Raw genomic sequence first — 20,041 nt, 5'->3', positions numbered from 1 at the left:
GATGCGTCCCCAGCTTATAACTAAAATTCTTGTTATTAATCCTTAAATGCATAACCTTACACTTCTCACTATTAAATTTCATCCTATTTCTATTACTCCAGTTTACAAGGTCATCCAGATCCTCCTGTATAATATCCCGATCCTTCTCTAAATTGGCAATACCTCCCAGCTTTGTATCATCTGCAAACTTTATTAGCACACTCCCACTTTTTGTGCCGAGGTCAGTAATAAAAAGATTAAATAAGATTGGTCCCAAAACCGATCCCTGAGGAACTCCACTGGTAACCTCCCTCTAGCCTGACAGTTCACCTTTCAGTAGGACCCATTGTAGTCTCCCCTTTAACCAATTCCTTATCCACCTTTCAATGTTCAGATTGATCCCCATCTTTTCCAATTTAACTAATAATTCCCCATGTGGCACGGTATCAAACGCCTTACTGAAATCTAGGTAAATTAGATCCACTGTGTTTCCTTTGTCTAAAAAATCTGTTACTTTCTCAAAGAAGGAGATCAGGTTGGTTTGGCAAGATCTGCCTTTTGTAAAACCATGTTGTATTTTGTTCCATTTACATTGACTTCAATGTCCTTAATTACTTTCTCCTTCAAAATTTTTTCCAAGACCTTGCATACTACAGATGTCAAACTAACAGGCCTGTAGTTACCCGGATCACTTTTTTCCTTTCTTAAAAATAGAAACTATATTAGCAATTCTCCAATCATACGGGTACAACTCCTGAGTTTACAGATTCATTACAAATTCTTGCTAATGGGCTTGCAATTTCGGATGCCAATTCCTTTAATATTCTTGGATGAAGATTATCTGGGCCCCCCCGATTTAGTCCCATTAAGCTGTTTGAGTTTCGCTTCTACCTCAGATATGGTAATATCTACCTCCATATCCTCATTCCCATTTGTCAAGTTACCATTATCCCTAAGATCCTCTTTAGCCTTATTAAAGACTGAGGCAAAGTCTTTGTTTAGATATTGGGCCATGACTAGATTATCCTTAACCTCCACTCCATCCTCCATCCTTTAACGGTCCCACTTCTTCTTTCTTTGTTTTCTTCTTATTTATATGGCTATAGAACCTTTTACTATTAGTTTTAATTCCCTTTGCAAGGTCCAACTCTACTTGACTTTTAGCCTGTCTCACTTTATCCCTACATGTTCTGACCTCAATAAGGTAGCTTTCCTTGATGATCCCTCCCATCTTCCACTCCCTGTATGCTTTCTGCTTTTTCTTAATCACCTGCTCATCCAGCTTTGTCTACAACTCCTGCCTATTAATTTTTTCCCCTTTCTTGGAGTCTTCACAATCGCATTCAAAGGAAACACAGTAATATTACTTAATGTAGACAAGTCCTTATGCAAAACAGATTCAGGGAAACTTGGGGTCCTTGTGAAGCCGTTCATTTAAATCCCACAGCTTCCAGGTGCCAGATTCAGTGTGCATTCTTCTTCAAACGTCTGTGCCACCACTGCAAGAATGCTTCAGAAAGGCTACGTGACTGGCAACAGTTCGTACAGGATATGTTCTGTGTAAAACACAAGGCTGGCGTGTTTGGGATCTTAAAAGACTTCAGTCTTAGATTTTTTCCACCTCACCATGGACACTTGCTCTTTAATGGCATTTTGGGGTCTATCAAGTTGAAATGTTGACTGTCTCTGAAAACAATGCTAACAGAGGACAGCTTTTCTATTTGTTCACAATATAACTGATGAAACACAGTGACATAGAAATGTGGCCAGAAACAGATGTGTCTTCCTTAAAAAGCCAGCTCACGATACTGGATATTGAGGTCCATGCCACAAAAGCAACATTTGAAATGGAAGACCAATTTGAGTTCCAGATTCCAGAAAGGATCCCTATTCGGGACAGCACTGAAGGACATGCCAACATTTAAGTATCTACTTAAGGGTATGTCTACACTACGAAATTAGGTCGAATTTATAGAAGTCAGTTTTGTAGAAAGCGTTTTTATACAGTCGAGTGTGTGTGTCCCCACACAAATGCTCTAAGTGCATGTAGTCGGCGGACTGTGTCCACAGTGCTGAGGCAACTGTCGACTTCTGGAGCTTTGCACTGTGGGTAGCTATCCCACAGTTCCCACAGTCTCCACCGCCCATTTGAATTCTGGGTAGAAATCCCAGTGCCTGATGGGGTTAAAACATTGTCGCGGGTGATTCTGGGTACATATCGTCAGGCCCCCGTTCCCTCCCTCCCTCTGTAAAAGCAAGGGCAGACAATCGTTTTGCGCCTTTTTTCGTGAGTTACCTGTGCAGACGCAATACCATGGCAAGCATGGAGCCCGCTCAGCTAACCGTCACCGTATGTCTCCTGGGTGCTGGCAGACGTGGTACTGCATTGCTACACAGCAACAGTTTATTGCCTTTTGGCAGCAGACAGTGCAGTATGACTGGTAGCCATCATCGACGTAGTCCTGGATGCTCTTTTAACCGGGCACCTGGGCAAACATGGGAGTGACTCAGCCAGGTCATTTCCCTTGTTTCATCTCATGGCGATTGAGTCCGACTGGCAGTGCACTGTCTTTTAATCTGCAGCTAGCAGAAGACGATGGCCAGTAGTCATACTGCACCGTCTTCTGCCGAGCACCCAGGAGGTGACGATGGCTAGCGGTCGTATTGCAGTCTGCTGCCTGCATGATGTATAAAGATAGATGAAGTGGCTCAAAACAAGAAATAGACCTGATTTGTTTTGTATTCATTTTCTTCTCCCTCCCTCTGTGAAATCAACGGCGTGCTAAACCCAGTTTTGAGTTCTATCCTTGAGGCAGCCATTCAGTTTCTCGCAAAGCCACCCCCTTTGTTGATTTTAATTCCCTGTAAGCCAACCCTGTAAGCCATGTCGTCAGTCACCCCTCCCTCCGTCAGGGCAACAGCAGACAATCGTTGCGCGCCTTTTTTCTGTGCAGACGCCATACCATGGCAAGCATGGAGCCCGCTCAAATCACTTTGGCAATTAGGAGCACATTAAACACCACACGCATTATCTAGCAGTATATGCAGCACCAGAACCTGGCAAAGCGAAACTGGGTGAGTAGGCGACGTCAGCACGGTGACGAGAGTGATGAGGACATGGACACAGACTTCTCTCAAACCACGGACCCTGCCAATGTGGGCATCATGGTGCTAATGGGGCAGGTTCATGCGGTGGAACGCCGATTCTGGGCTCGGGAAACAAGCACAGACTGGTAGGACCGCATAGTGTTGCAGGTCTGGGATGATTCCCAGTGGCTGTGAAACTTTCGCATGCGTAAGGGCACTTTCATGGAACTTTGTGACTTGCTTTCCCCTGCCCTGAGGCGCAAGAATACCAAGATGAGAGCAGCCCTCAGAGTTGAGAAGCGAGTGGCAATAGCCCTGTGGAAGCTTGCAACGCCAGACAGCTACCGGTCAGTCGGGAATCAATTTGGAGTGGGCAAATCTACTGTGGGAGCTGCTGTGATGCAAGTAGCCATCGCAATCAAAGATCTGCTGATATCAAGGGTAGTGACCCTGGGAAATGTGCAGGTCATAGTGGTTGGCTTTGCTGCAATGGGATTCCCTAACTGTGGTGGGGCCATAGACGGAACCCATATCCCTATCTTGGCACCGGAGCACCAAGCCAGCGAGTACATAAACCGCAAGGGGTACTTTTCAATAGTCCTGCAACTACAGGCTGAGCAAGTGCAGAATGGTGGTAGAATGTGCATTTGGACGTTTAAAAGCGCGCTGGCGCAGTTTACTGACTCGGTTAGACCTCAGCGAAACCAATATTCCCACTGTTATCGCTGCTTGCTGTGTGCTCCACAATATCTGTGAGAGTAAGGGAGAGACGTTTATAGCAGGGTGGGAGGTTGAGGCAAATCACCTGGCTGCTGGTTACGCACAGCCAACCAGGGTGGTTAGAAGAGCACAGGAGGGTGCGGTGCACATCAGAGAAGCTTTGAAAACCAGTTTCATGACTGGCCAGGCTACGGTGTGAAAGTTCTGATTGTTTCTCCTTGATGAAACCCCCCCGCCCCTTGGTTCACTCTACTTCCCTGTAAGCTAACCACCCTCCCCACCTCCCTTCGATCACCGCTTGCAGAGGCAATAAAGTCATTGTTGCTTCACATTCATGCATTCTTTATTAATTCATCACACAAATGGGGAATAACTACCAAGGTAGCCCAGGAGGGGTGGTGGAGGAGGGAAGGACAAGGCCACACAGCATTTTAAAAGTTTAAAACTTGTTGAATGCCAGCCTTCTGTTACTTGGGCAATCCTCTGGGGTGGAGTGGCTGGGTGGCCGGAGGCCCCCCCACCGTGTTCTTGGGCGTCTGGGTGAGGAGGCTATGGAACTTGGGGAGGAGGGCGCTTGGTTACACAGGGGCTGTAGCGGCGGTCTGTGCTCCTGCTGCCATTCCTTCAGCTCAACCATACGCTGGAGCATATTAGTTTGATCCTCAAGCAGCTTCAGCATTGAATCCTGCCTCCTCTCATCATGCTGCCGCCACCTTTCAGCTTCAGCCCTCTCTTCAGCCCGCCACTTACTCTCTTCAGCCCGCCACCTCTCCTCCCGGTCATTTTGTGCTCTCCTGCACTCTGACATTGTCTGCCTCCACGCATTCATCTGTGCTCTGTCAGTGTGGGAGGACAGCATGAGCTCAGAGAACATTTCATCGCGAGTGTGTTTTTTTCGCCTTCTAATCTTCGCTATCCTCTGGGAAGGAGACGATCCTGTGATCCTTGAAACACATGCAGTTGGTGGAGAAAAAAAAAAGGGACAGTGGTATTTGAAAAGACACATTTTATAGAACAATGGGTACACTCTTTCACGGCAAACCTTGCTGTTAACATTACATACATAGCACATGTGCTTTCGTTACAAGGTCGCATTTTGCCTCCCCCCACCGTGTGGCTAACAGCAGGGAACATTTCTGTTCAGCCATAGGCAAACAGCCCAGCAGGAACGGGCACCTCTGAATGTCCCCTTAAGAAAAGCACCCTATTTCAACCAGGTGACCATGAATGATATCACTCTCCTGAGGATAATACAGAGAGATAAAGAATGGATGTTGTTTGAACGCCAGCAAACATACACTGCAATGCTTTGTTCTACAATGATTCCCGAGTACGTGCTACTGGCCTGGAGTGGTAAAGTGTCCTACCATGGTGGATGGAATAAGGCTGCTCTCCCCAGAAACCTTTTGCAAAGGCTTTGGGAGTATATCCAGGAGAGCCACGAATGCCAGGGCAAATTAATCATTAAACATGCTGGCTTTTAAAACTTGTATAGTATTTTAAAAGGTACACTCACCAGAGGTCCCTTCTCCACCTGGTGGGTCCGGGAGGCAACCTTGGGTGGGTTCAGGAGGTACTGGCTCCAGGTCCAGGGTGAGAAACAGTTCCTGGCTGTCGGGAAAACCGGTTTCTCCACTTGTTTGCTGTGAGCTGTCTACAACCTCCTCATCATCGTCTTCCTTGTCCCCAAAACCTGCTTCCGTGTTGCCTCCATCTCCATTGAAGGAGTCAAACAACACGGCTGGGGTAGTGGTGGCTGAACCCCCTAAAATGGCATGCAACTCATCATAGAAGCAGCATGTTTGGGGCTCTGACCCGGAGCGGCCGTTCGCCTCTTTGGTTTTCTGGTAGGCTTGCCTCAGTTCCTTACGTTTCACACGGCACTGCTTCGGGTCCCTGTTATGGCCTCTGTCCTTCATGCCCTGGGAGATTTTCACAAATATTTTGGCATTTCGAAAACTGGAACGTAGTTCTGATAGCATGGATTCCTCTCCCCATACAGCAGTCAGATCCCGTACGTCCCGTTCGGTCCATGCTGGAGCTCTTTTGCAATTCTGGGACTCCATCATGGTCACCTCTGCTGATGAGCTCTGCATGGTCACCTGCAGCTTGCCACACTGGCCAAACAGGAAATTGAAATTCAAAAGTTCGCGGGCCTTTTCCTGTCTACCTAGTCAGTGCATCTGAATTGAGAGTGCTGTCCAGAGCGGTCACAATGGAGCACTATGGGATAGCTCCCAGAGGCCAATACCATCTAATTGCATCCACAGTACCCCAAATTCGACCCAGCAAAACCGATTTCAGCACTAATCCCCTTGTCGGGGGTGGAGTAAGGAAATAGATTTTAAGAGTCCTTTAAGTCGAAAAAAAGGGCTTTGTCATGTGGACGGGTGCAGGATTACATCGATTTAACGCTGCTAAATTCAACCTCAACGCCTAGTGTAGACCAGGGCTAAATCCCACTGAACGTGCTCCAGTACTGTCCTGAACAGGGATAGACATAAACATAGAGTTTCCTAAAGTAAGGCCTGAAGCATTAGTACAGTTCTGGCACCAGCAGAACAGCTACAAATAATGTCATGAAACCCAAAATCCAATGTGCAAAGACACTGGGGAAAATCAAACACAAGAACCTCACTGCCTTCAGAGGAGCTCCCGCAACTCAGATTCTGAAAAGGACTAGTGCCATTGTTGTACTGATTGTGCAGAAAACCCTGTGTCAACTTTTTGTTTTCTTGGGTGATGAGGTTAAGAGGGACCCAAAGGAACATTTCAAGCCTTAAAAAAATGCTAGAGTAATCTCTTGTAATGTCAGAGCACACAGCAGGAATTCTTGGTGGAATACACAATAAATAGATGTAACACAGGTAAAGGCTCTTTGCATTGATTTCATTGTTCCTCTTATGTCTATATAGTGACATAAATATCCATGTCAATTTATCTGTTATATAAAGCATCTGCAAATAGATACTGTCTGCACTAATGTAGATTTCCTTCCAGGGTATCTGCCTGGTTGCTTTACTGAGATCAATAACGGACACATGATTACAGCTTTGTATAAAATTTCTTAGCAATGAATCTTAACTTGTAACTACAGTAAAGTAAAGGTGGACTACACAATGTTCTGTCTGTCAGTGCAGCAGCCCAAGGAGAGAAACAAGCTCTAGAAATCAGTCATTGATTCATGAACTTGCACTTGAAGTGAAATACAGCTGCAGGAGCCCTGCCTTTATGACTGCATATCTTGTAATCACCACTCATGGACACTGTCTGGGACACAGAGTAGGACACACAACTACAAGATAATACACATATATTCAAGATTTCAGCAAGATTGTAGAAAAAATTGTATAATATTCACTTCTATTGTTTGAGAATCAGTGTGTGATCATGTAATTAAAGACTATATCATAATGCACATGAGCAGAATTAATCTTCACTTTGGTGCTTAATCAAGCAAGCTAACATTCTTTAATCTAGTGGTTTTCTCAAAATAGTATCCTATGCACATCTGCCTCGATATTAATGTTGTGTTTCTACAGTAATATCACCAACATTTGTTTTATTGGAAAGTTATTTATTTTGTGTCAGGAGGAATTATGAGTTTTGAGAGTTTTCCACAGAAACTAGCAGGCCCATTAAACTCACCGATTACTGTATTGTTACTTCTTAAAAATGTCACTCTTGTGAACTAATCTCAGTTTTTCAGAAGGCCAAAAGGGAAAATAGGTTTTTAATCTTACCTTTTTTTTCATCCAGTCACTGGAGAGAAATGATCATGTCACTGCAGGACAGTCTCTGGGTTGAATCAGGGCACTAGTAGTCAGGATACCTCAGTTTTGTTCTAAGCTCTTAGTGACAATGCAGCATCCTGGTAAACGGGGAGTAGGAGGCAGGAGGCTGAATTAATTAATATTCGTATAAAGCTCTAAGATCCTCAGATGGCAGATGTTAAATAACTTCATTACCCAGCACAGCTACAATTTCATTGTGCAATTTACAAGCCCAATGCGTGAATGCTCTGAAAGAATCAGCGACCTACTACTGCGATTACATTACTTTCCAGACCCTGCAATCAGTCATTTGTCATTTTTTTCCAAAACTTTAATTGTCCAAAGAAATATGGTGGCTGTTGCTGTAATATAGATGGGGCCTACTTCACTTACATTATAAAAACAGCCTGATTTCATAAGCAGGACGGAAGATGCAGAAAGTGCAATGGAGAGAAAGTTCTAAGGACAACAAGAAATTAATTTCAATTCAGCGTAAGTCTGTGTTTGGCAACAGCCATAAATAAGGGGCAAGCAGCTGATTAATGCAGAAGGACATTGTTACCACACAAACAGTTCATAAGGGAAACAGGATTTTTAAAAAATCTCATACCTACCTTTACATAACAGTTGATAGCAATTAAAGTTAATAAGAATGCTCTGGTCATGGAACTGCAACAAAATCTGCAATTAGGAAAATACAGGGCTGGTGTCTTTGCTCAGGCCAAGCTGTGCTCAGTGTAGGACCAAGAGTGGGTATGTAGATAGAGGCAGCTTTAAACTGCCTTTATTCTTGCCTAGTCCTGCATCTGACCCCATCCCTGGCTTAATTTAGACCAACCTGCCCATCTGCCCATGGCTCTAAGGGACTCCTGGATCAGCCAATGGCCAGGCACAGAGGGTGGCATAAGAACTGTCATAGTGGCTCATCACCACAAAGGATCCCTCAACAAAGAATTCTCCTAGGGCAGTTAAAATGGATTTATGGATGCTTTGATCTCCCAGAACTGCAGAAAAGCAAGTCAGATTGCTCCCTTGATTCAGGCTCACTGTGTGCAAGAGGAACATCCTGTTGTGTTAAATAATCAATAGTCCCAAGTTTTAACATCTCCATCTTCCTAGGAAGGGCTTTAGACTGAACTACCATCCATACACTTTAGCATCTTCTTAATTTGAAGTAGTGTACAGCAGTGGTTCTCAACCAGGGATCCAGGGCCTCCTGTGGGGCCACAAGCAGGTTTCAGGGGGTCCATCAAACAGGACCAGTGTTAAACTCACTGGGGCCCAGGGCAGACAGCCAAAGTCCCACTGCATGGGGCTGAAGCCTGGGGCCCTGAACAACTTAGCTTCACAGGGCCCTGGGGCCATGGGCTATTGCCCTGCTTGCTACCCCTTAATGCCAGGCCTGGCTTTTATATGCAGAAAACCAGTTACTGTGACACAGGTGGGCAGTGAAGTTTTTATAGCATGTTTTGGGGGGGGCTGCAGAAAGAAAAAGGTTGAGAATCCCAGTTTTACAGTATCTGAGTGTATTGATGATGGAAAAGAAGGGTGTTTTATTTTTTAAAAAATGTATTATAAACCAGGAGACTAGCCAACGGCAAAGACATTTTTCTTCATTATAGCACTTTATGCTTTTATTTCCTACATTTGTAATCAGACTCCAAAAGGAAGTTTTATTCCCAGCTCTCTGAGGCTAGTGTCTCTGGGACAGAAATGACAGTGCAAAAAGACTTACAAATACTTCTTCTTCCTCCGTAGCCACACATCCCTGGAAGCTCCATTTCCACTCCTCATTTCCACCTTATTGCCACCGAAGCTCCCACAATTCTTCTGGCTGAGATGAGGTGCCGTACATGGGTATCTGCCTGCTGAGAGGTGAGTTGGTGATGCCATTTGACAATAGTGGAATTAGGGGTCCTGCAGCTCTCTCCATCCAGAGCTTGTGGTTAGTGGGTAAAAGCTGCATATGCTTCCTGGGAAAACCAACAGCAGGGGGTAGATACACAAACATTAGTCTCCCTCAAAAGAAGGATAACCTACTATTTCTTTATATCAGCTGGGGGCTCAGGATAGACTCTTCCTGGCCTTGCATTCCTCTCCATTCTAATTGCTGAAACTACAAAAATACTGTAGCAAACACGTACAAGAATTCTAAATATCAGGCTCTTTTTGAAGATGAAAATCTCCAGCAATAATGTCATCCACCTGAAGTGAAGGACAAATGGGCCTTGCCAAGCTCTAGTCTAGGGCCCAGGTGTTTTGACCTGTAGTTGAGGGGATCAGCATTCAGCGGCACCAGTCAGACCCCATGGGGGGTGGGGGGGAAGGAATACAGTGGGCCAGATTCTCAGCTGGTGTAAACTGGCATATATTCATTGACTTGAGTGGAGCAACAACAGTTTACACCAGCTGAGGATCCGGCCCAGTTACATAAACTAGAGAGCAAAACAGGTCACTCTAATGCTTATCTAAAGGCCACAGTCTGAAATGTCAGATGACACAGCAAAATGCTCTTCTGAGAGGGACAGACAGCCTAAAAAATGATTTGTCTTCCTCATGCACTGTGAATCGCTATGCAGACTCATGAGGAGATGCTGCCCACCTTGGGGTAGCCATTCCGTGACCTCATATGTGCGCTGTGCAGGAGTCAACACACGGACAGGACATTGCTTTGAGCTCAGCTTTCCAGGGCCCAGCATTTTTTACTTTCCTGAAATACAGCATTCTCCAGGTAATGGGTCACAAATCTCCAGATACAGCCAGGCTGGAAGGAAGATGAATGCTACTTAAATATCCTCAAATCTGAAAGTAACTCAGCCAGAAACTGCTACAAGTTAAAGCTGCTAAATTATATTCTGCCTTTAAAAATAAGTTCATATATTATATAGGCCTGGCTTGACATAAGTAACTTGCTTCATTTCTTAGTGGGCATAATTGGGAAGATGAATGGAAGGTTAAGTTGTAAATAGGGGCTTGACAAACAGTATGCTGGAGTCCAGGATTTCTGTGCTAGCTAGACAAGAAACGACAGCTTTATGCTAGGGACTATGGACAAGATAAACATGGAATATAAAGATCAGGTTCCACATGAGCAGCATATGGACAGAGCACACTGTTTGGGATTGGTTCCTGCAAAGTAACCAAGCCAATCCAAAAATGTGTGGTGTAATGTACAGCAAATGCAATGTAACATATAAATGGACACAAAGGAAGAGGTTATCTGTGTAACTTTGGATGTGTGGAATGCCCGATACCCACCCCCTATGGTTGAGTCTGATCAACTCAGCGTAGCTTTGCTGTATGCCAAATAAGGAACCTAAGTGACAAAATCCAGGGTCAAACTGAATGTTTTGTAATGACATGACGTGTTCTCCCAGTACTAGACAAGGTGTTTGGGATAAACCAAATGGAAAAGGTCTCGGAGGGAATCCCAACATATTATATTTTAATTGAAATTATTCCTGAATAACCTTAACAACAATCTGACTCTCCAGACTTTTGTTTATAGTTATAGTTACTAACTATAACTTTCTTTTACAGCTGTTCTTTGAGAGGGTAGAAAACCTTAAGGGGAAAACATTTTAATAAATTGTCAGTTTATCTTAAATGAATTCATCAGTTACTAACGTGAATGTGGTTGAGTGCTATGTTATAATTAAGTAGTGACACAACAGTAAGTTCTGTGATTCTGTTTATAAGAAATAGAGAAATGTGAATATTTCAGGTTCCATCTCCTTAGCTTTGCAACATACATTATTTTTGCCACCAAGAAGTATGCGAAGTACAGCAAGTCTTCATAAGCAAGCAAACACAGTGATATCATTTGTGGTAAAATTGCTGAAACAGATTTTTTTATTGTCATGGTCATAAACCTGAGAGCTAGCCTGTAACAAATTCATTCATTGTCAAACATCAGCTTGTTGAAGATTAATCATTTAATCATAAACCTGGCTAAGATAAAAACTTAACTTTTTCATCAATAAAACTATGCAAATTCATGTCTTGTTGAGTCATGAACTCATTGAAGATTAATTAGTTCATCACCAGACAGGGCCCAGTGCCACAAATGGTCAGAAACACACTGAAGTCACTTGGATTTCTTGTGTTGATCACTAGTTTAGGCCCTCAATTTGTAAGAAAATCTGTAACAGGCTTTTGTTTTTTTATTTTGAATCTGTGTTCTTCAAAACTAGCTTATGAACTAATCGAAAGGAGAAAGTACAGAGGAAGATACATGGCATAAGTTTAAGTATTTGTTGCCCCAAAAAGACACAGTGCCAATTCCAACACAAAGTGTAATATAATGTAAATTAGGCCCTGATCGGCAGAACACTTGCACATGTGCTTACCTTTACTACCAGGAACAGTCCTTGGTTTGATGGCTTTAAACATTCCTCTTCCCCCCTCAGATTCAAAATCAGAGGGGCCCAGATCCCCAAAGCTATTTAAGCCCCTACTTTCCACTGAAATACTTGTATGGGTCTGGACCTGGGTGTCTAACTCTTAGGTGCTTTTGAAATTTCACCCCAGCTCTGCAGGCTCTACCCCTATGGAACTGGACTCCTACCTTGACTGTAAGAGCACACAGAGCGGGGCGCTGGCCGCCGGATCAGATCCTAGAGAAAGAGATCATTAGAGCTGAATACAATTTATTCCTTACAACTGTTTTTCCCCCATTTTAAAAACAGGCTTTTTCGAAACTCAAAACTTTTGCAAAGATTTTCTTTTCAGCAAAACTTGTGTGTTCCTTTGTCAAAACCAGAAATGCTGACATCTGTTTTTCCCCCTTCTCCTTTTTCTGCCACTGAACGCACCAGAATGAATGTCTAAGGTGTGGGGGGGGGGGGTGTTAGTTTCACTTTTCCTTTTTTCCCCTTTGGCTACTTTGCTTTACTTTACTTTCCCAAAGCGGAGGGAGTTTGAGAAGGTGAAGAGTGGTAAAGGGAGAAAACCGGAGGCACTGACTCCTGGCCCCCTTTCATTGTAAGAAGGCTGGGGAGGGCGATGAACTGAAGTGGAAGCTGCGCTCCCGCTACCGCGCACACGGGCGGGCAGGGCAGAGCCCAGGGCGCTGCGGGCAAGAGGGCTTGAGCCGGGGCACGGGGGTTCGTTGCGGGGCAAGGCTGAGCGCACTGCCCGGGAGGCCGGAGCCCAGGGCTCTGCGTCCCCGCCAGCCCCGCGCTCTCCCCATGGAGGCCGCCCCGCGCTCTGCGCCGGCCAGCAGGGGCGGCTCCGGCCGCCGGGCATGCGGGGCCTGGGGGCGAGGCGGCCGGCGGTCGCGGCCCCGGCCCCGGCCCCGGCCCTCTGCCGTCCCCTCCGGGCGGGGCCTGCCTCCCCTCCGCCTCCTGCCTCTGCGACCGGCCCGCGCTATGGCCGACAGCCCGGGCCCCGCCGGCGGCGGGCGGCCGCGCTGCCCCCGGGCCGCCCCCGCGGTGGAGCCGGTTCTCTTTCTGGGCACCGTGGCGCTGGGCCTGCAGGCCCCGCTCTGCACCCAGTACCTGTGGGACCGGCTCGGGGCCGAGCGCGGCTACAACGGCTCCGCGGCCAGCGGCGCGCCCGGCTGCGGCAACGCGAGCGGCGCGGGCGAGCCCGGGCAGCAGGTGGGCGAGGCGGCCGGGGGTGGGCGCTGCTGGGCGGGGGCAGCCCGTCGGGGGGGCGCTAGCGCGGGGCCCTTGCGCTCCGACTGCTCTCGGGGGTGGGGGTCCGAGAGCGGGCCCAGCCCTGGGCCCCCAGAGGGGCTGGAACTAGGTTGGCCCCATTGTACACCGGGTTCAGCGGCTGCCCCACAACCCCTCTGTGCCCCGCCAGGCAGAGCTTGCAGGAAGCTGGGCCATATTTTCGCAGCTCCAGCACCTCACTGCAAGGCTGCCGGCCTCGGTGGTGGCGGGCGCGGTCCATAGACCTTGATGAACAGCTATTGTGCCTTCCAGGAGCCTCACCTGCCTCTGTCTGTCCTCCTGTCTCAGGAAGTGGAGACCTTGGCCTCCCACTGGAACCTCTACATCAACCTGGCAGGCTTCTTCGTGGGTCTCTTCTCCGTGACTCTCTTTGGCCCATGGAGTGACAGTGTGGGTCGGCGTCCCGCACTCATCCTGCCTGCTGTGGGCATGGCCTTGCAGGCTGCCATCTATCTTCTTGTCATGTACTTGAGGCTGCATGTTGGCTACTTCCTGCTTGGGCGCATTCTCTGTGGCCTCATGGGGGACTACAACCTGATCCTGGCCAGCTGCTTTGCCTACGTGGCGGACATCAGTGACCAGCGTTCCCGTACGTTCCGCGTAGCCATCCTGGAGGCTTGCCTTGGCGTGGCAGGCATGCTGGCCAGCATCATTGGAGGGCAGTGGCGCAAAGCTCAGGGCTACATCAATCCCTTCTGGCTCGTGTTTGCTGTCAGTCTTGCCACTGCCCTCTATGCTGCTCTTTGTCTCCAGGAATCGGTGAAGGAGAGGAAACCAGCCAAGCTGTTCACCCTCAGTCACTACGTGTCTGTGTACAGGCTGTATGTAGCCCCAGGGTACCAGAGATCCAGGCAGAAGCTCGCTCTCTACTCTCTGACTTTCTTTCTCATTGTCACCATCCACTTTGGAGCCAGGGACATCTTTGTCCTATACGAACTCAGCTCCCCTCTCTGCTGGGGCTCTGATCTGATTGGCTATGGCTCAGCGGCTAGTTACCTGACTTACCTGAGCAGCCTGGCAGGGCTGCGGGCACTGCAGCTGTGCCTTGAAGACACCTGGGTAGCAGAGTTAGGATTGCTCTCCAACATCTCGGGCCTGGTTGTGATTTCACTTGCTTCTACGACACCACTGATGTTCACAGGTGATGCTGAATCCCTAAATCCAGGTAGCACAGTGTCCTAGCTTAAAAATTGCCAGAGGAGTGAGGAGAGGATGGCATCCTCTTGGAAAGACAGAAAGGCAGAGGAGACGTCTCCCAAGTATCCACACCAAAATTGCTGAGATCACCAGCCTGTCACACCTTGTATTTACTGTCACCACCAGGTGGTGGTGCTGCAGCTAGAGGGAATCACTACAGACAGTTGTAGACCAACCAAAAGCCACATAAACAAGGTATCTTAAGCTACCCTCAAAGGGGCCCTAGAGGAAGGCGGGCTGCAGGGCGCACATGGGCTACTGGCAGGAGGATGGCAGTCTCCTTGCAGCTACAAGTGTTTTATTTGTGGGGTTGGTTTTGTTTTAAGCTAGCAATGTTATTCCACAGGTAAGGAAACCTCCTGGGTGTGTCTTATTTCTCACTCACAGGTTATGGAATCCTGTTTCTTTCAATGGCAGCCACTCCAGTGATCCGGGCAAAGCTGTCCAAACTAGTGGATGAGAAAGATCAGGGTAAGTGATCAACTCGTATAACTCACAGCAGGCCCCGAAACATCCAACGTATTGATGTCCACGTGACACATTAAAAACCAAACAACCCAAGGAGAGTGCCTCAGCCTCTCGCAGCAGGAGGCACCAAAAGGACCAGGTCAGGGAAACTCAGTGCTCTTCTGATTCCTTGTCCCCCTGGCACATGCACACATCTCCAGGCCCTGCACAGGACAGTCGTTCTGCAGCATTGTGGGCAGTTTTTCTAGGCAATACAGTGAACCTACTTGGGACTAGAATGTGCAGAAGAAGATATAGTCAAAGAGAAAAGCAACATGTTAAATCTTGGGGCTGGGTCACTTATGACCTCCCACTAGTCTCAAAACCTTTCACGGGAACTGGAGTTAGAACGGGTTGAAAAATAAACTCTGGAAACACTAATAACCCAGGGTATGGCTTTGGTCTGCGTGAGCTGGCAACATTTGGAAGAACTCAGTGCTACTAAAGGATGTGACCACAGGACATAGGGTTACCCTTCTCCATAACACTGGGGAGACCCAGGCCTCTCTGCCTCCTGTACATGGACCTGGCTGGAAATGCCACTGCAGAGTTAGGAGAGGGGAAGACGGGCTTAGTGTAGTGCAGCCCAGAAATGGTTTCCCAGTGATTAAATGAAAGCACTGGTTCCTCCAAGCAGCTAATGTGGACCCCTCTTAGAGTGAAGCTAGTGTAAATTTGATTCCAAGATTATAAAACTAAACCTGCAAATCTCTGCTGTGTTTAATATTCATTGAGTAATAAAATGTGCTTGGCACTTACATTTAGTTAGTTTCTGCCTTGTGGGATTTACAGTCCATCTGATGCAGTGTCCAAATTCAGCACTGTGGTGAGTGCAACTCATGGAGGGCAGTGGAGTTATCCTACTTACACTCGTGCTGAACTTGGCCCATCATGCCTGTCTCAGCTCCCAGCCCTTGGCACCTGCACTGCAGAGAAAAAGGGCCACCGTCTGATCTGAATGGAAATATTTTAGTAAGGTCCAGATTGCCTTATTGAAATGCACCGAGATGGTCAGGTGTGTTCAGTCTAAGGGTGGCCAAAAGGGGAGTCTCATTGCTAAGCTCTGACCTTGGTGTCTTTCCAGGTGCTCTTTTTGCCTCTGTTGCCTGCGTGGAAGGTCTCTGCTCACTTGTGGCCACAGGAGTGTTCAACTCTCTCTACCCTGCAAGCCTGCACTTCATGAAGGGATTCCCTTTTCTCTTTGGGGCAATAATTCTGCTCGTTCCAGCTGCTCTTATTGGGTAACTAAGATTCTGGTCTTATAACTCAGTCTAAAAGCCTTTGTATGTGGCTCTGTAGTTGGTGGTGGGGGTCTCTTGCAGGACACTGGCTTGTGATAGGCCTTTACAAAGCTTGTTCTAAATGCTGCTAATTGAAGGAGTTTGGTGCCACAGTAGGCCGATGTCCAAGTTTCTTAACTGGAGAAACCTCTGCCCAAGTTCTCTGTTGGCTCAGAAGTAAACTGATTTCAGTGGGGTTCTTCCTGCTCACTATGTGTCCACATTGCAACATTTCCACACACACCCCCACACACATACCCTGCACTCCATGTGAGTGTTGATGGTGGGGGGTGGAAGCAGCTCAGAACTGAGTTACATTTCTGGAGCTGCATGTGTGGAGTGGAATTGCAGGGGGTATGCCAGGTCAGGATTGAGGCACATTGTCACAGTTACACACGTAATGCTCATGTGTTGCCAGCCTGCACGGTGCTGGTACGAGCCACTAGCTGTCATTCCATTAAAACATGATAGTTTATTTTTCTTGCTTAATATCTCCCTGAGCTGTCCCAGAGCTCAGCACCAATCCACAGAGCGCCACTTGCGGTGAGAGGTGGGGAGCTCAGAGCCTGGGCGCAATATTGCTCTTTCACCGCTTCCTCCAGCAGCTGCTGTAGGGAAGAGCTTGAATACCCCCAACAGCTTGTCATCCTTCAGTTGTCCTGCTGGTTAAAGCAAGAGTAGTGAGGTTGCTTTCGACTTGGTCAGTGCTGGTGGCTCTGGGAGGGAGGCCGGCGTGGGGCTTACAGGAGAAGTGCATTAACTGCTGGCCCTGTGGAGATTTTGTGGCAGGGCCATTTCCTCTCTGTTCCCTTGAGATTTTAAAGCCCTTGCTTTGTGCAGGCAGAGCTCTGACACTGTCCTTTCTCTCTTAGGTGGATAGAAATCTCGGACACGATACCTGAATATGATCACTTTACAGATGCTTCCTGATCCCTCACACAAGTCTAAGCACTGATTCACCAAAAGAAAATTATTTGTGTGGCTGAGCAAGCTGGTCGGAAAGCTGCTGCTTATTCTGCTGGGAAGATCTGACCAATGAGCGTGCAAAGTCTCTAAGGTTCTTGCTTATTTAAAGTTCCAAGTAGCTGGAAATCGTGGCTTTAATCAGCCAGTAAAAACATGATCCTGCCAGCAGGGACAGCTCCTCATGGTCCTGCTGGCTCAGCCTGTCTGGGAAAACACAAGCAATTTTAAAAATAAAGGAGTAGAAAGAGATGCTGCTGATGCCCATTTACAGGTGACAGAGGAGTGAGAACTATTAGGCCAGGCTGGGTGGCCCATGGGGGAATGTGCTCTCCTCCTGAGGGGTTGGGGGTGATGCCAGGGAGCAAATTCCTGTCTGAACAGTGGGCACTCTACCCTGTTGAGTGGCCAATAAGCCGTTAGTGTGGGATAAGAAACTCATGACCAAACTGACCCTCCCGGAAGAGATGGCACCTGAAGAGCAAAAAGGAAGTAGAGGAAGCCCAGCACTGGCTGAATAGATTGTAGAGGGAGAGAGACAGGCCCGGGCTCCCGTCTGCACCAGGATAATGGACTTGTTCTGCACGTCACTGCTCAGGCTAGGCTCCTGTCGCAAGCTGAGAGTGAGAAGTAAGTCTTCCCAGGAGTGTGTGTGAGCCTGGAGGGACATTCTCCCTTTCTGCCTGTCTAGCTGCAGAGCCCATTCATGGAAGCACTAATGGCAGTGCACACAAGTCCCATGGAGCTCAGCTGTTCTCAGCTGGCAGATGGGTGTTAGCATCAGCTGCAGTGCAGTGTGTGCCACAGAGGAGAAGCTGACAGGGGAAGTGCCAAAACACATAACGCTGCCCTTCTCCTAGTGACCTACAGCCCAGGATTTCAAAGTTCTTTGCAAAGGTGGGCAGTGCAGGTTGGAAGCCTGAGGTAGATGGGTTAAAGCTAAACCTGTCCCCACATCCATAACTGTGGGCACCTAAATTCTGTAACAGTGGATTAAGTGACTTCCTAAGGCCACAAAGTAAGCGAATGGCAGAGCCAGGATCAATCTCATCCTATCACTAGGCTGAGCTGGAGGAGGGAGCAGGGCAGGGGGCTGTATTTGCAGGGGGGAAATCATACGTTCTGTGGGATGTAATCTATCTGCAAGCAGACTGCTGCTCTACTTCCCAGACGGTGGTAGGTGCCATCATGTCTTCACGCTGTCACTTGCTCAGCTGTCCCCTGCCGAGGTAGTACCACCTCTCCCCAATCCACAGTGTGCAAAGCCTTCACAGCTGTTCTTCTAACAGCTGTTAAACTTGTTTCCCCTTGAATATATGATCTGCACAATAATTAAGTGGCACTGCTGATAACAAACCCCTTATGCAAGATGCTGAGATAGTCCCTGTGCTGTTTTGTAATCAGATTCATGACAAGGATAAGATTACTCATTCCCAGAATAGCAAGTCCCTAGTTCCTCTCATGGCCCATAAAGGCTGGCCTTGGCAGTAGAGCTGTTTTATAGAATCATAAAAATGTAGGGGTGGAAGGGACCTTGAGCCGTTGTCTTCTAGCTCAGCCCCCTGTGCTGAGGCAGGACCAAGTAAACCTTGACCGTGCCTGACAGCTGTCTGTTTCTAAAAACTTCCACAGATGGGGATCCTACAGTGGTAACACATTCCAATACTTAAACTATCCTTACAGTTAGAAAGATTTTCCTAATATCTAACCTCAATCTCCCTTCCTGCAGATTAAGCTCATTACTTCTTGTCCTACCTTCAGTGGACCCAGAGAACAATTGACCACCATCCTCTATCACAGCCCTTAACCCATCCTCTTTATAACAGCCCTTAACACAGAAGACTGTCTTCTTTTCTCAAGGCTAAACATTTTTTAAATGTTTCCTCATATGTCCTGTTTTCTAAACCTTTTATCATTTATGTTGCTGTCCTGTGGACTCTCTCCAATTTATCCAGACTTCCTTCCCTGCTTATCTCCCTCCATTATTCTCCTGCTTTTCTCTCTTCAGTTGAAGACTTCAAAAAGCAGCAGCAAATAATCTGATGCCAGGTGGAGAATGAGCTCATCAAAGAGCCTGGTGCCATAAAGATTAGAGATGATCCCCTGAGACTTGCTAGCAGCAACTACATACTGGGTTAACCTTTTCCTGGGCACTGGAGTGATGCTCACAGCAGCTCTGATTCTGTTACTGCCTGTAAATATAATATGCAGCATTTGCCAAATCAGCACAAGCTCTTGTTTAGCCCCTGCTCAAGTGGGAAATGGGGCGAGATTGTACATGCAGCGGGAAGGTGTGTGAGGGGAGAATGGTTGTCGGATGCTTTAGGAGCCTGATCTGATCACAGTGGGCCCATTGTAAGAATGCTGAGCTATGTCAATATAAAGTTCAATGCTGGGGCTACCTGGGCAACTCCGAGCTTGGGGCTAACACTGACTTTCCCTACAAACGGCATGCCAGGAATTCAGGATTGTGGATGAATTTGTATCTGAATTCCTCAATGCAGCACCAGGCCACTAAATCCTAGCTGATCCCATTGGGCTGCAGGTCTGTTCTCCTGGCCAGTATCACCAGCTGGCAGTGTCTGTACAGTTTGATTTCACTGGTCCCACCATGCTATCCTTGTGTGTCAGTCACCTACTGTGTATAAAGGAAGAATCCAATAGGATTTATGGAAGAATAATAGCTCTTTATTTAAACAAGTTTTTCTAAGCTCTCCTCACAGATCCTCAAGCCTGGAGCCAATGCATGACCTACCATGGTGTGGCTGTGAGCAGCAAGTATGGTTGTCCTTAGAATACAATGAGCTCTATGCTCACATTAATCCCAAACCCTGCCCAGGACATCCAGGGCCTGGGT

At 47.3% G+C, this 20,041-nt stretch overlaps 2 protein-coding genes across 14 annotated transcripts in view; one reads left to right on the top strand and one right to left on the bottom strand.

The window, feature by feature from the left end:
• Nucleotides 1-13,630, bottom strand: part of SLC13A2 (solute carrier family 13 member 2) — a 49,134-nt gene extending 35,504 nt beyond the window's left edge. Inside the window, exons 1-7 of one of the 11 annotated variants that reach the window (XR_006276138.1) lie at nucleotides 13,058-13,157; nucleotides 11,909-12,175; nucleotides 10,162-10,323; nucleotides 9,295-9,532; nucleotides 8,174-8,240; nucleotides 7,530-7,657; nucleotides 5,844-5,903 (exon numbers count right to left, since the gene is read on the bottom strand). Coding sequence is in view for 9 of the 11 variants with exons in the window: in XM_038376117.2 (XP_038232045.1) it covers nucleotides 7,530-7,541 (12 nt within the window). In the remaining 2 variants the exon portion in view is untranslated. Of the gene's footprint in view, nucleotides 1-5,843; nucleotides 5,904-6,129; nucleotides 6,271-7,529; nucleotides 7,658-7,952; nucleotides 8,019-8,173; nucleotides 8,241-9,294; nucleotides 9,533-9,703; nucleotides 9,976-10,161; nucleotides 10,324-11,908; nucleotides 12,176-13,057; nucleotides 13,160-13,498 lie in introns of those variants that run through there. The other 10 variants (XR_006276139.1, XM_038376117.2, XM_038376120.1 and 7 more) reach the window with 10 other exon arrangements.
• SLC46A1 (solute carrier family 46 member 1) lies at nucleotides 10,153-17,612 on the top strand. 3 transcript variants are annotated; one of them, XM_038376130.2, is made up of 5 exons: nucleotides 10,153-10,290; nucleotides 13,526-14,378; nucleotides 14,822-14,905; nucleotides 16,026-16,182; nucleotides 17,094-17,612. In XM_038376130.2, exons 1-5 carry the CDS (start codon nucleotides 10,189-10,191, stop codon nucleotides 17,149-17,151), a joined length of 1,254 nt encoding a protein of 417 aa, XP_038232058.1. In that variant the 5' UTR covers nucleotides 10,153-10,188; the 3' UTR covers nucleotides 17,152-17,612. The 3 variants fall into 3 exon arrangements, with proteins under 3 accessions (XP_038232058.1, XP_038232057.1, XP_038232056.1); XM_038376129.2 differs by having other exon boundaries at nucleotides 10,183-10,290; nucleotides 13,490-14,378; XM_038376128.2 differs by lacking the exon at nucleotides 10,153-10,290 and adding an exon at nucleotides 12,647-13,159.
• Nucleotides 17,613-20,041: the final 2,429 nt, after the last annotated feature.

The sequence above is a fragment of the Dermochelys coriacea genome, chromosome 17 (assembly GCF_009764565.3).
Source record: "Dermochelys coriacea isolate rDerCor1 chromosome 17, rDerCor1.pri.v4, whole genome shotgun sequence".
In the NCBI taxonomy this organism is placed as follows: Eukaryota; Metazoa; Chordata; order Testudines; family Dermochelyidae; genus Dermochelys; species Dermochelys coriacea.
Note: the sequence above shows the minus strand (reverse complement) of the source record. Positions and strands in the feature narration are given on the sequence as shown.

What these genes read in the sequence shown, in the direction of transcription:
- SLC46A1 (XM_038376128.2), top strand. Translation starts at nt 12,749, where the DNA reads ATGGAGGCCGCCCCGCGCTCTGCGCCGGCCAGCAGGGGCGGCTCCGGC. An exon ending in CGGGCGAGCCCGGGCAGCAG is followed by an intron (nt 13,160 to 13,525) that starts GTGGGCGAGGCG and finishes CTCCTGTCTCAG; the next exon opens with GAAGTGGAGACCTTGGCCTC. An exon ending in AGTGGATGAGAAAGATCAGG is followed by an intron (nt 14,906 to 16,025) that starts GTAAGTGATCAA and finishes GTGTCTTTCCAG; the next exon opens with GTGCTCTTTTTGCCTCTGTT.